The sequence below is a fragment of the Bombina bombina genome, chromosome 4 (genome assembly GCF_027579735.1).
Source record: "Bombina bombina isolate aBomBom1 chromosome 4, aBomBom1.pri, whole genome shotgun sequence".
NCBI lineage: Eukaryota > Metazoa > Chordata > Amphibia > Anura > Bombinatoridae > Bombina > Bombina bombina.
Window position 1 is genome coordinate 788,021,070 of NC_069502.1, and position 12,870 is coordinate 788,033,939.

At 40.5% G+C, this 12,870-nt stretch overlaps 2 protein-coding genes across 2 annotated transcripts in view; one reads left to right on the plus strand and one right to left on the minus strand.

The window, feature by feature from the left end:
* Positions 1–10,982, plus strand: part of ACAT2 (acetyl-CoA acetyltransferase 2) — a 48,490-nt gene extending 37,508 nt beyond the window's left edge. The window contains exon 9 of the mRNA XM_053711174.1: positions 10,111–10,982. Within this exon, the coding sequence (XP_053567149.1) occupies positions 10,111–10,281 (171 nt within the window). The 3' untranslated portion in view covers positions 10,282–10,982. The remainder of the gene's footprint in view (positions 1–10,110) is intronic.
* Positions 10,967–12,870, minus strand: part of TCP1 (t-complex 1) — a 50,211-nt gene continuing 48,307 nt past the window's right edge. The window contains exon 12 of the mRNA XM_053711173.1: positions 10,967–11,301. Within this exon, the coding sequence (XP_053567148.1) occupies positions 11,088–11,301 (214 nt within the window). The 3' untranslated portion in view covers positions 10,967–11,087. The remainder of the gene's footprint in view (positions 11,302–12,870) is intronic.

Below are 12,870 nucleotides of genomic sequence, written 5' to 3' on the forward strand. Positions count from 1 at the left end.
ATCCTTTAGATCCACGGTAGTCATAAATTGACTTTCCTGGATAGTGGGTAGAATCGTTCGAATGGTTTCCATCTTGAACGATGGTACCCTGAGAAATTTGTTTAGGATCTTCAAATCCAAAATTGGTCTGAAAGTTCCCTCTTTTTTGGGAACTACGAACAGATTGGAATAAAATCCCATTCCTTGTTCCTTTATTGGAACTGGGTGTATCACTCCCATCTTTAACAGGTCTTCTACACAATGTAAGAACGCCTGTCTCTTTATTTGGTTTGAGGATAAGTGAGACATGTGGAACCTTCCCCTTGGGGGTAGTTCCCTGAATTCCAGGAGATAACCCTGAGAAACTATTTCTAGCGCCCAGGGATCCTGAACATCTCTTGCCCAAGCCTGAGCAGAGAGAGAGTCTGCCCCCCACTAGATCCGGTCCCGGATCGGGGGCTACTCCTTCATGCTGTTTTGTTAGCAGCGGCAGGCTTCTTGGCCTGCTTACCCTTGTTCCAGCCTTGCATCGGTTTCTAGGCTGGTTTGGGTTGTGAGGCATTACCCTCTTGCTTAGAGGATGCAGAATTAGAGGCCGGTCCGTTCCTGAAATTGCAAAAGGAACGAAAATTAGACTTATTTTTGGCCTTGAAAGGCCTATTTTAAGCAAACCCTCCAATTTTTTATCCATAGGATCTTTGAAAGCACAACTATCTTCGATAGGAATAGTAGTGCGTTTGTTTAGAGTAGAAACTGCCCCCTCGACCTTAGGGACTGTCTGCCATAAGTCCTTTCTGGGGTCGACCATAGGAAATAATTTCTTAAATATAGGGGGGGGGAACAAAAGGTATGCCGGGCTTTTCCCACTCCTTATTTACTATGTCCGCCACCCGCTTGGGTATAGGAAAAGCGTCGGGGTGTACCGGAACCTCTAGGAACTTGTCCATCTTGCATAATTTCTCTGGAATGACCAAGTTGTCACAATCATCCAGAGTAGATAACACCTCCTTAAGCAGTGCGCGGAGATGTTCTAATTTAAATGTAAATGTCACAACATCAGGTTCAGCTTGTTGAGAAATTTTTCCTGAATCTGAAATTTCCCCATCTGACAAAACCTCCCTCATGGCCCCTTCAGATTGGTGTGAGGGTATGACAGAACAATTATCATCAGCGCCCTCCTGCTCTTCAGTGTTTAAAACAGAGCAATCGCGCTTTCTCTGATAAGTAGGCATTTTGGATAAAATATTTGCTATGGAGTTATCCATTACAGCCATTAATTGTTGCATGGTAATAAGCATTGGCGCACTAGATGTACTAGGGGCCTCCTGTGTGGGCAAAACTGGTGTAGACACAGTAGGAGATGATGTAGTATCATGTTTACTCCCCTCATCTGAGGAATCATCTTGGGCAATTTCATTATCTGTGGCAGTACTGTCCTTACTTTGTTTGGACGCTATGGCACAATTATCACATACATTTAAATGGGGAGACACATTGGCTTTCATACATATAGAACATAGCTTATCCGAAGGCACAGACATGTTAAACAGGCTTAAACTTGTCAACAAAGCACAAAAAACGTTTTAAAACAAAACCGTTACTGTCTCTTTAAATTTTAAACAGAAAACACTTTATTACTGAATATGTGAAAAAGTATGAAGGAATTGTTCAAAAATTACCAAAATTTCACCACAGTGACTTAAAGCATTAAGAGTATTGCACACCAAATTTCAGAGCTTTAACCCTTAAAATAACGGAACCGGAGCCGTTTACAAATTTAACCCCTATACAGTCCCAGCTATAGCCTTTGCTGAGACCCAACCAAGCCCAGAGGGGAATACGATACCAATTGACGCCTTCTAGAAGCTTTTCCAGCAAATTTCAGATCCTCACACATGCATCTGCATGCCCTGCTCTCAAAAAACAACTGCGCAGTAATGGCGCGAAAATGAGACTCAGTCTACAACTAGGAAGGCCCCCTGACTGGAAAAGGTGTCTAACATAGTGCCTGCCGTTTAATAAACGTTCCCCAAGTTTATAAATGCTAATTGTCAGCATAAATATGAATAAAATGCCCAAATAAAGCAATCGATTTAGCCCATAAAAATGTCTACCAGTTTTTTAGCCCATATTAAGCCCTTTATTCTGTTTGTTTGACTAAGAAAATGGCTTACCGGTCCCCATGAGGGGAAATGACAGCCTTCCAGCATTACATGGTCTTGTTAGAAATATGGCTAGTCATACCTTAAGCAGAAAAGTCTGCTAACTGTTTCCCCCAACTGAAGTTACTTAATCTCAACAGTCCTATGTGGAAACAGCAATCGATTTTAGTTACTGTCTGCTAAAATCATCTTCCTCTCACAAACAGAAATCTTCATCCTTTTCTGTTTCAGAGTAAATAGTACATACCAGCACTATTTTAAAATAACAAACACTTGATAGAAGAATAAAAACTACATTTAAACACCAAAAAACTCTTAACCATCTCCGTGGAGATGTTGCCTGTGCAACGGCAAAGAGAATGAATGGGGTGGGCGGAGCCTAGGAGGGACTATGTGGCCAGCTTTGCTGGGACTCTTTGCCATTTCTTGTTGGGGAAGAGATATCCCACAAGTAAGGATGACGCCGTGGACCGGACACACCAATGTTGGAGAAATGGCCTTCCCTGAAAAGTTTTCTTTCTAATGACATGATGAGTCCGCAGATCATCTAATTACTAATGGGATACATTACTCCTATCCAGCAGGAGGCGGCAAAGAGTACCACAGCAGAGCTGTTAAATAGCTCCTCCCTTCCCACCCCAGTCATTCTCTTTGCCTACGTTAGATCAAGGAGATGGTAAAGTTAGGTGTTAGAAAAGATCCTTCAAGCAAGATTTTATTATTTTTAAGTAGTGCAAGATTGAGCTGCTTTGTCCTAGGCTGTAGCCGTAGTCCACATTAGTCTCTTCAATAGAGCAGTGGTAGCTTTAGAGCAACGGGAACGAACTTGTGGGACATAATTCTCACTGCGCCTCCCATATACCGAAGCTGCCCTAACTCTCTGAAGGCCTGAGTAAAATTACTCAGTCTTTTTCTCTTTTTTTCACAGGTCCATGTGAGGGAGAGGACCTCTGAAACCTGGTGAGCTGCCTTGCTGTCTGGCAGATTATGAGGTAAGTGCTGACTTTAATTTCTGGGGTTACAGAGAGACTCAGAAAAAGTTGAGCACTTTATTTCAAAGGATGGGACACATACAAAGGCTCAGTGGAGTTTGGACACTTTATTTTTAAAGACATAAATTCTCCTATAGATGCAGGAGACACTATGTAGACAGTTTAGACACAGGCACTGAGGCTAGAAAAATTATATTTGCTAGGCTTACATTGTTGGTGTTAACTTCTCCCGGCGGTTTGACTTATCAGTTACAATATGCCGACCGTGAGATGACTTTTTGCGATGCCCACAATGGGCGGAACTAGAGGAGGAGGTAATCTGTGTTGCGTGCCTTTTTCTCCTCACTTCCTAGTGATCGGAAGGGGAAGAAGTACAGTTTATATTTCTATTATGCGGATCTGTTATTAGTGGAACGGCTCCTGCTCAGAGAGCCGGTGTCAACAGGCAGGTAGGCACCTCAGCAAAGTGTAGCTGAGGTGTAGAGGTCCTCTGCATATAAAAAATAGTTACCGTTTAAAGTGACAGTAACGTTTTTTTTTTCTGTTTTAACGTTATTTAAAAAATTTGAACTTTTTATTTTATAATTTGATCCATAATGGACCAAGAGGCTTTGCAAAATGTCAATTGTTCTTTATATTTTGATGCCAATGTGGAACCACCAATCCCTTTCTGTTCCTCATGTAATTGAGAGAACTTTAAATTATAGGGATAGACTTTTTTTCTGAGCCAACATTTTCTAAGGAGGATGCTGTTCAGGAGTCTGACAATGTTTAATATATGCCGCAGCTTTCTCCTCAAGCGTCCCAAATTTTACCACCCACACATGCAGTGCCCTGCACTTCCTCTCTAACTCCTCCTGGAGTTATGTTACAAGACATTGCTTCCCTCATGTCTTCTGCAGTTTCTGATACATTGTCTGCTTTTCCCATGTTGCAGGGAAAGCGTAAGAGGAAAAACAAACATTCAGTAAGCAAGGTTTCTGATGCAGTTGTTGCTATTTCGAATGCCCCCTCCCAGAAGCCTGAGGAGGATACTTTGGTAGCATCTGAAGGTGAAATTGCAGATTATGACAGTGTAATTCCTCTTACTGGCACTGAAGTATCATTCAGGTTTAAGCTAGAACACCTCCGTCTGTTACTCAAGGAGGTTTTAGCTACATTGTACGACAGCGACACCATGGTCGTAGTTGATCCTAAGAAATTCAGTAAGCTAAACAAATATTTTAATGTACCTTCCTTGGTGGAGGTTATTACTGTACCAGATCGAGCTACTGAAATCATTGCTAAGGAATGGGAGAGACCGGGTATCCTTTTTTTCCTCCATGTAATAAGTATAATTTGGATTACAATTTCTTGTTGAATTCAGACTTAATATCTAAACCAGTTTCTAGGGACAAATTAAACTAACTGGAGATGGATATCTCTGAACAGAGTTTCAAAGGATGAAACCTGTTTCTCAAGAGTGGTATCTTATTGCAAATATGTACTAGAATGGAATACAACAAGATGGTATCTCTGAACAGAACTTCAAATGATGTCCTTATCACAGTCATCACAGAGCTAAAGGCTTACGGAATCCTTGGGTGGGTAACTTCATATCATTCCTGGAATTTCAAAGGATCATAAACAGCATTGTCCAATATCAAACCGCGTATGCCCTAGAGTCCTGTCAAATGTATTGTCCAACATCAAAGGAGGTTAACAGCTTATGCCCTGGAGACGGTGACACCTACAGGTAGCTGGCTACTTTTGCTGGGATTTATCAACTGAACATTTAAGCATTTGATTGGTTAAGACAATCTTCAAGGTTGGGCTAATATTGCTTTAAATATGCTGGGGAAAGAACAAACAGGTAGGAAGGACATAGAGACAGACTTCAGCTTTCTATGCATGCACCCACCCACAGGCATTAGTTTATAGTGTCTGATATACAAGGCTTTATTCTTCTAGTCTATCAAACACTTCTCTTATTGTAATTGCCTATTTATTAAATTTAGCACATTTAAATATTATGTGTAAGTGAAATTTATTTAACCTTATAAACAGTTTGTTGTTAAAAGAAAAGCCTGACAGGTTTCAGTCATATCCCGGTATTTAGGGGGGCTTTTTCACACTCCATCCCCTATATTTAAAAAGATGTTTCCCATAGCGGACTCTATCAAAGAGTCTTGGCAAACAGTCCCCAAAGTGAAAGGGGGCAATTTCCACTCTGGCCAAGAGGACTACCTTCCCCATAGAGGATAGTTGTGCCTTTAAGGATCCTATGGATAAAAAAAATTAGAGGGGTTACTCAAGATGATGTATGTACACCAGGGTTTACAATGGCAACCTGCAGTGTGCATTGCTACAGTCACTAGTGCTGCGGCATTTTGGTTTGAAGTGTTGTCTGATGCTATTAAGACAGACACTCCCCTTGATGAGATCCAGGATAGGATAAAAGCCCTTAAATTGGCCAATTCCTTTATTACTGATGCTTCCCTACAGGTTATCAAACTGGGAGCAAAGATTTTGCTGTGCTAGCCCGCAGAGCTTTATGCTTAAAACCTTGGTCTGCGGATGTGTCATCTAAGTCTAAACTTTTAGCAATTCCTTACAAGGGAAAGACCTTGTTTAGACCGGGTTTTGCGGAAATAATCTCTGATATTGCGGGAGGAAAGGGTCATCTTCTTGCTCAGGATAGGAGAAACAAACAAAAGGCACGTCAGAGTAATTTTCGTTCCTTTTGAAATCAAGGGAAATTCTTTTGCTTCCTCTTTCAAGCAGGAACAGTCCAAACCTTCCTGGAGACCCAATCATTCTTGGAACAAGGGAAAACAATCTAAAAAGCCTACTATGGAATCAAAATCAGCATGAAGGGACTGCCCCCGATCCGGATCTTGTGTGGGACAGGCTTTCCTTTACTCCAGGCTTTGGTTCGAGATGTTCAGGATCCCTGGGCAGTGTACATAGTGTCCCAGGTATACAAACTAGAGTTCAAGAATTTTCCTCCCAGAGGCAGGTTTCTGCTTTCAAAATTATCTGTACACCAGACAAAGAGAGGCGTTCTTACACTGTGTACGGGATCTCTCCATCCTGGGATTGATAGTTCCTGTTCCGAGGCAGAAACGGGGTCTGGGGTTTTATTCCAATCTTTGTGGTTCCCAAAAAGGAGGGAACCTTCAGACCAATATTAGATATCAAGAGTCTAAACAAATTCCTCAAAGTACTGTCCTTCAAGATGGACACTGTTTGTTCCATTCTTCCAAGAGGGTCAATTTATGACAACAGTGGATTTAAAGGACGTGTACCTGCATGTTCCCATTCACAGGGATCATCACAAGTATCTAAGGTTTGCATTTCTATACAAACACTTCCAATTTGTTGCTCTTCCTTTCGGCCTTGCCACAGCTCCCAGAATTTTCTCAAAGGGTCTGGGATCCCTGTTGGCGGTGCTCCGATTACGGGGCATTGCAGTGGCGCCTTATCTGGACGACATCCTGGTCCAGGCACCATCCTTTCAACAAGCAAGATCCCACACGGAAATGTTATCTTTCCTGCGATCTCACGGATGGAAGGTAAATTTGGAAAAGAGCTCCTTAGTTCCAAATACAAGGGTAACTTTCTTGGGAATCATAATAGATTCCCTATCAATGAAAAACTTTTTGACAGATGCCAGGAAATCAAAGATTCTTGTGTAGCGCTTCAGTCCTCTCCTCAGCCATCAGTGGCTCAGTGCATGGAGGTAGTCAGGCTGATGGTAGCGGCAATGGACATCACCCCGTTCGCCCGTTTCCACCTCAGACCTCTGCAGTAAAACATGCTCAGTCAGTGGAACAGAGATTATGCGGATTTGTATAAGCGAATACAGCTTGAGCATGAGACAAGAGATTCTCTTCTTTGGTGGTTGTCTCAGGATCATCTCTCCCAGGGACCCTGCTTTCGCAGACGCCAGCCTTCTGGGATGGGGAGCAGCCTGGGGCTCTCTAAAGACTCAGGGAACTTTGATTCAGTTGGAGTCTGTTTTGTCCATAAACATTCTGGAGCTGAGAGCAATCTTCAATGCTCTTGTGGTCTGGCCCGGGTTAATCTGGTTCCAGTCGGACAACAGAACTTCAGTGGCTTACATCAACCATCAGGGAGGAACTCTGAGTTCCTTAGCCATGACAGAAGTAGCCAAGATAATTCTGTGGGCAGACACCCACAATTGCTGTCTGTCATCTATCCACATCCCAGGGGTGGACAACTGGGAGGCGGATTTTCTGAGCAGGCAGACCCGGAAGTGTTCCTGAGCAGGAACTCAACCCGGAAGTGTTTTCCAGCCTGATTCTCAAATGGGGTCATCTAGAATTGGATCTCATGGCATCACGGCAGAATGCCAAGCTTCCGAGGTACGGGTCAAGGTATCCTCAGGCTGTACTGAAAGGAGACTTCCGTTGAGGAATGACCCTCTACTTAAAGGGCCCTTCCTTCATCCAAATCTAGTTTCTCAGAAGTTGACTGCTTGGAGATTGAACGCTTAATTTTATCCAAGCGAGGATTTTCAGATTCTGTCAGAGAGACCATGATTCAGGCTTGTAAACCTGTGACTAGAAAGATTTACAACAAGACCTGGTGTAAATATCTCTATTTTTGTGAATCCAAGGGCTACTCTTGGAGTAGAGTTAAAATTCCTAGAATTCTGTCTCCTCTCCAAGAAGGTTTGGTGAAGGGATTATCGACAAGTTCCCTAAAAGGTCAAATATCTGCCTTGTCTATTTTGTTACATAAACGTCTGGAGGATGTACCAGACGTGCAATCATTTTGTCAGGCCTTGGTCAGGATCAGGCCTGTGTTCAAGCCAGTTACTCCTCCCTGGAGTCTTAATTTAGTTCTTAAAGTGAAGGTCAATTTTGATTAGTGCCCTGGTTTGTAATAATCAAAATTGACATTTCACTCTTTTTCTTCAAAAACTTACCTTTTCATTCTGGCAGCCGCTCCAGCGATTCCCACGGCCATTGGAAGCCTCTGCTGATGTCAGAAATTACAAATCAGGCTTCCTCCAATCACGGCTCCCCCCGCTCCCCCCCCTGGGGAATCATGGCCTGATGCAACACTGTGATTAGAGGAAGCCAGATTAGTCATTTTGGACCCACGAAGACGGCTTGCGACGGGCGGAGGAACTGCTGGAGAAGCTGCAAGGATTAAAAAGGTAAGTTTTTGAAGATAACGAGTGAAGTGTCAATTTTAATGAATTAAGTGCCCTTGTTTTTAATAGGATTATTAAAAAACGAGCACTAATTCATCAAAATTGACCTTTACTTTAAGGTTCTTCAAGGGGCTCAGTTTAAGCCTATGCATTCCCTAGATAGGAAGCTGTTATCTTGGAAAGTTTTGTTCCTTGTTGCTATTTCCTCTGCTCGTAGAGTTTCAGCTCATGGCATTACAGTGCGAGTCTCCTTACCTTATTTTTCATTCGGATAAAGTAGTTTTATGTACCAAATTAGGATTTCTCCCTAAGGTAGTTTCTGACCGGAACATTAATAAGAAAAAACAGCTTCTGCACGTGGTTTGTGCACTAAAATTCTATTTACAGGTGACTAAGGATTTTCGTCAGTCTTCTGCTCTGTTTGTGGTATTCTCTGGGAAGCGTGACAGAAAGCTACGGCTACTTCCCTTTCCTTTTGGCTGAAGAGTATCATACGTTTTGCCCATGAAACTGTGGGACAGTAGCTTCCAGAGAGTTACGGCTCATTCCACAAGGGCTGTTTCTTTATCATGGGCATTCAAAAATGAAGCTTCTGTGGAACAGATTTGCAAGGCTGCAACTTGGTCCTCTCTTCACACTTTTTCAAAATTCTATAAATTTGACACTTTTGCCTCGGCTTAGGCCGCTTTTGGGAGAAAGGTTCTTCAAGCAGTGGTGCCTTCCGTTTAGGTTCCCTGCCTTGTCCCTCCTGTATCATCTGTGTACTCTAGCTTGGGTATTGAATCCCATTAGTAATTAGATGATCCATGGACTCATTGTGTCATTAGAAAGAAAACAAAATTTATGCTTACATGATAAATTTTATTTGACATGATGAGTCCACGGCCCACCCTGTTCCTTTAGACAGGGTGTTGGTATGTTATAAACCAAAGATACCTCTGCACCTTATTTCCTTTCTCTCCTTTACTTCGGCCGAATGACTGGGGTGGGAGGCAAGGGAGGTGATATTTAACAGCTCTGCTGTGGTGCTCTTTGCCGCCTCCTGCTGGGCAGAAATGATATATCCTATTAGTAATTTGATGATCCGTGGACTCGTGTCAAGAAAGAAATAATTTTCAGGCAAGCATAACATTTTGTTTTTGTAAATACATAAATATATTTTCTTTTGGTATTGTGTTTAACTGGGTTCATGTGCAGCTAAGCACAATTGGAAGAGTCAATGGATAAATAAGTATTTAGTCAGTAACTAAACAGTTGCACATTGTACCACCACCAAAATGGGATGTAAGAATCACACCACCTAAATGCTACACCAGATTATAGGGTTGTATAACTCCCTTTTATGAAGGCAACAGGCTTTATTGGGTGTCATGATTTAGTATTAGACATTTTATTATAAAATGTCCAAAAAAAAAAAAGTGGTTTAATCAAATTTAATTATTTAACTTAACTTTAAACAATTCATCATTGGCTTCCAAAGCCGATACCTCTGATCTATTTTGCTTCTTTCTCTTGGTATCCTAGGGAGGATCAGTAATGCATTAGGAGCTAGCTGCTGATTGGTGGCTTACATATACCTTTGTCATTGGCTCACCCAATGTGTTAGATTAGTTCCCATAGTGCATTGTTGCTCCTTCAAAAAAAAAAATAATTAAAAAAAAAAAATTATAATTAAATTGAAAAAGTAGAATAGTTTGCTCCATCTGAATCATAAGAAAAAAAATAACGTCTCTAATGCTAAATGTTATCTTGTTCAACAGGATGTAAGATTTATAGAATTCTCTAGTACCATACTTAACTTGTCATGTTACAGGTCAACATACAGGGCGGAGCTATAGCCCTTGGTCACCCACTTGGAATGTCTGGCTGTCGAATTTTAGTTACTCTTCTTTATGCCCTGGAAAGAACTGGAGGAAAGAAAGGCGTAGCATCACTCTGCATTGGTGGAGGCATGGGGATAGCCATGTGCGTTGAAAGAACATGATACTTTACCTTTTTTTGTATATTTATATTAAAAGAAAAAAGTGCTGCTTCCAAATGGTAATTTTAAAATGACAATTTGTTTAAAGGGATAGTATTTAATTTTTTTCACTTTTTTTAATGTGTTCCGTGTTATCTATTTTAACTACTAGAATGTATTAAATTGTTTACAAACAGCTCCTTTGTGTCGTTTGAAATAGACGATTTTATCTGTTGTATCCCCACTTAAACATTTTAGTACTGGTTATAAAAAAAAACTAAATGCTCCCAGTGGAGAAATGACAGATACTAAAATGTACCATTCATATACAAAAATATCTAATGGATCAATGTCCCATACATTTTAAACTCTGTAGCTGGTATAACACATTAAGGGGAAACCAGTTTTGTCGTACACACTGTCCCTTTAAGCAACAGCATTTTAAAAAATACAGCTGACAAGATATGCATATTTACATTCCATAAGGTCCGATGTGTACTCAAGCAATCAGAGTACAATAAAGGTTGTATCTCACTATCCTCTTGCTTTAATAAAATAGTAATTTGTAAGAAATACTCAAGATTTTAATTTTTACCAGCAATATTGGCTTTTTGCAACTGTAGTGTTAAAATATGACCAATATGCTACATTTTCACCTTTGTAATACAGCTTTATTAATTATACATGTGTATGATGAATGAAAATAAAGTTTCAAGAAACAAAAAGTTTGCATTTTATTTTAAGTGTATGTTTAGAGGATGGTGCAAGACCAAACAAGTGCATAACGGCAAAGAAAAACATAAATTACAGTAATAAAAATACTAGACAATTTAACCCTCAATAGATCCAGACTGCACAGCTTCATGGTATTTCCCCTTTTCTTCTTTCGCCTCAGGGTGCAGTTTAATTAGGTCATCAATTCGAAGGATGGTGATTGCAGCTTCTGTTGCAAACTTTAAACTTTTGGTTTTCACCATAGTAGGCTCCAGAACCCCTGCTTGCTTGTTGTCTCGTGGTTTTCCATTAAGCAAATCCAGACCAATCCTGTCAAAACAAAAAATTATACATTTTACATCAGATCACATACTTCTTTACATTTTACTAATTTATACAATGAGAACAGTTAATGGCTCATAACACACACACTTGACACTTAAACTATATATAATGTACTTGATAAATATGGTTTATTGCTATTAAATACTGTTATTTCAATGACTATTAAAGCTGTGGAAGAGATTAAACAAAGGAGGGGATTTTTTTGGTTATTTTAGTGAATGGAAGGAGCAGTAGCCTTCTGCTGAACAGTTTGAAATTCCTGTACAGAAACAACCTATAGGAATCCATCCTGTAGTATTTCACTGACCCCTCTTTTCTACCTGTCGGCAAAGATTTTACCACACCACCAGCTGCTTCTGACTTTAAAGGAACTGCGCCCAAGGCTGACTGTGATGGTTAAAAAATTAAAAATATATATTCAAGGTGCAGATAACTTAGTTAACTTTCTAGTATTCTGTTATCGACGTGTACTATTGTCTAACTGATGAATGAGATAAGTGATGAAATTCATATCAATTGACCAAATTACTCAAATGAGACTTTGCATAAAATTTAACAAAGGAATTTATTTAAAATGGACACTTTTCCAATACTTATGAGAATAAATACAATATCAACATTTAGCTATACGCTTCCACAAAATACAATAAAAATTGTGACACCGGTGTCTCTAAAATAATTAAACACTAATAAAAATATTGCAGCTCATATAGGAAAAAATAAGGACTGTATATACTGACTTTCAATCTAAAATTTAGTTGGTTATAGATAGATACAGAGAAACAATGTAGCAACTCTGAGTCAGGTGTTTAGACAGTGTCTCAAAAACAGAATTTAGGCTTACCTGATAAATTTCTCACTTGTGATGTATCGAGTCCACGGATTCATCCATACTTATGGGATATTCTCCTTCCCTACAGGAAGTGGCAGAGAGCACCCACAGCAGAGCTGTCCATATAGCTCCTCCCTTAGCTCCACCCCCTAGTCATTCGACCGAAGGCTAGGAAGAAAAAGGAGAAACTATAGGGTGCAGTGGTGACTGAAGTTTTTTAATTAAAAATATACTACCTGTCTTAAACAGAGAGGGCGGGTCATGGACTCGATACATCACAAGAGAAAGAAATTTATCAGGTAAGCATAAATTCTGTTTTCTCTTGTAAGATGCATCGAGTCCACAGATTCATCCATACTTATGGGATACCAATACCAAAGCTTTAGGACACTGATGAAGGGAGGGACAAGACAGGTACCTTAAACGGAAGTCACCACTGCTTGTAGAACCTGTCTCCCAAAAATAGCCTCCGAAGAAGCAAAAGTATCAAATTTGGAAAAAGTATGAAGCGAAGACCAAGTCGCCGCCTTACAAATCTGTTCAACAGAAGCCTCATTTTTAAAAGCTCATGTGGAAGCCACTGCTCTAGTAGAATGAGCAGTAATTCTTTCAGGAGGCTTCCGGCCAGCAGTCTCATAAGCCAAACTGATGAAGCTTTTCAGCCAAAAGGAAAGAGGTAGCCGTAGCCTTTTGACCTTAATGTGTTATACCAGCTACAACAA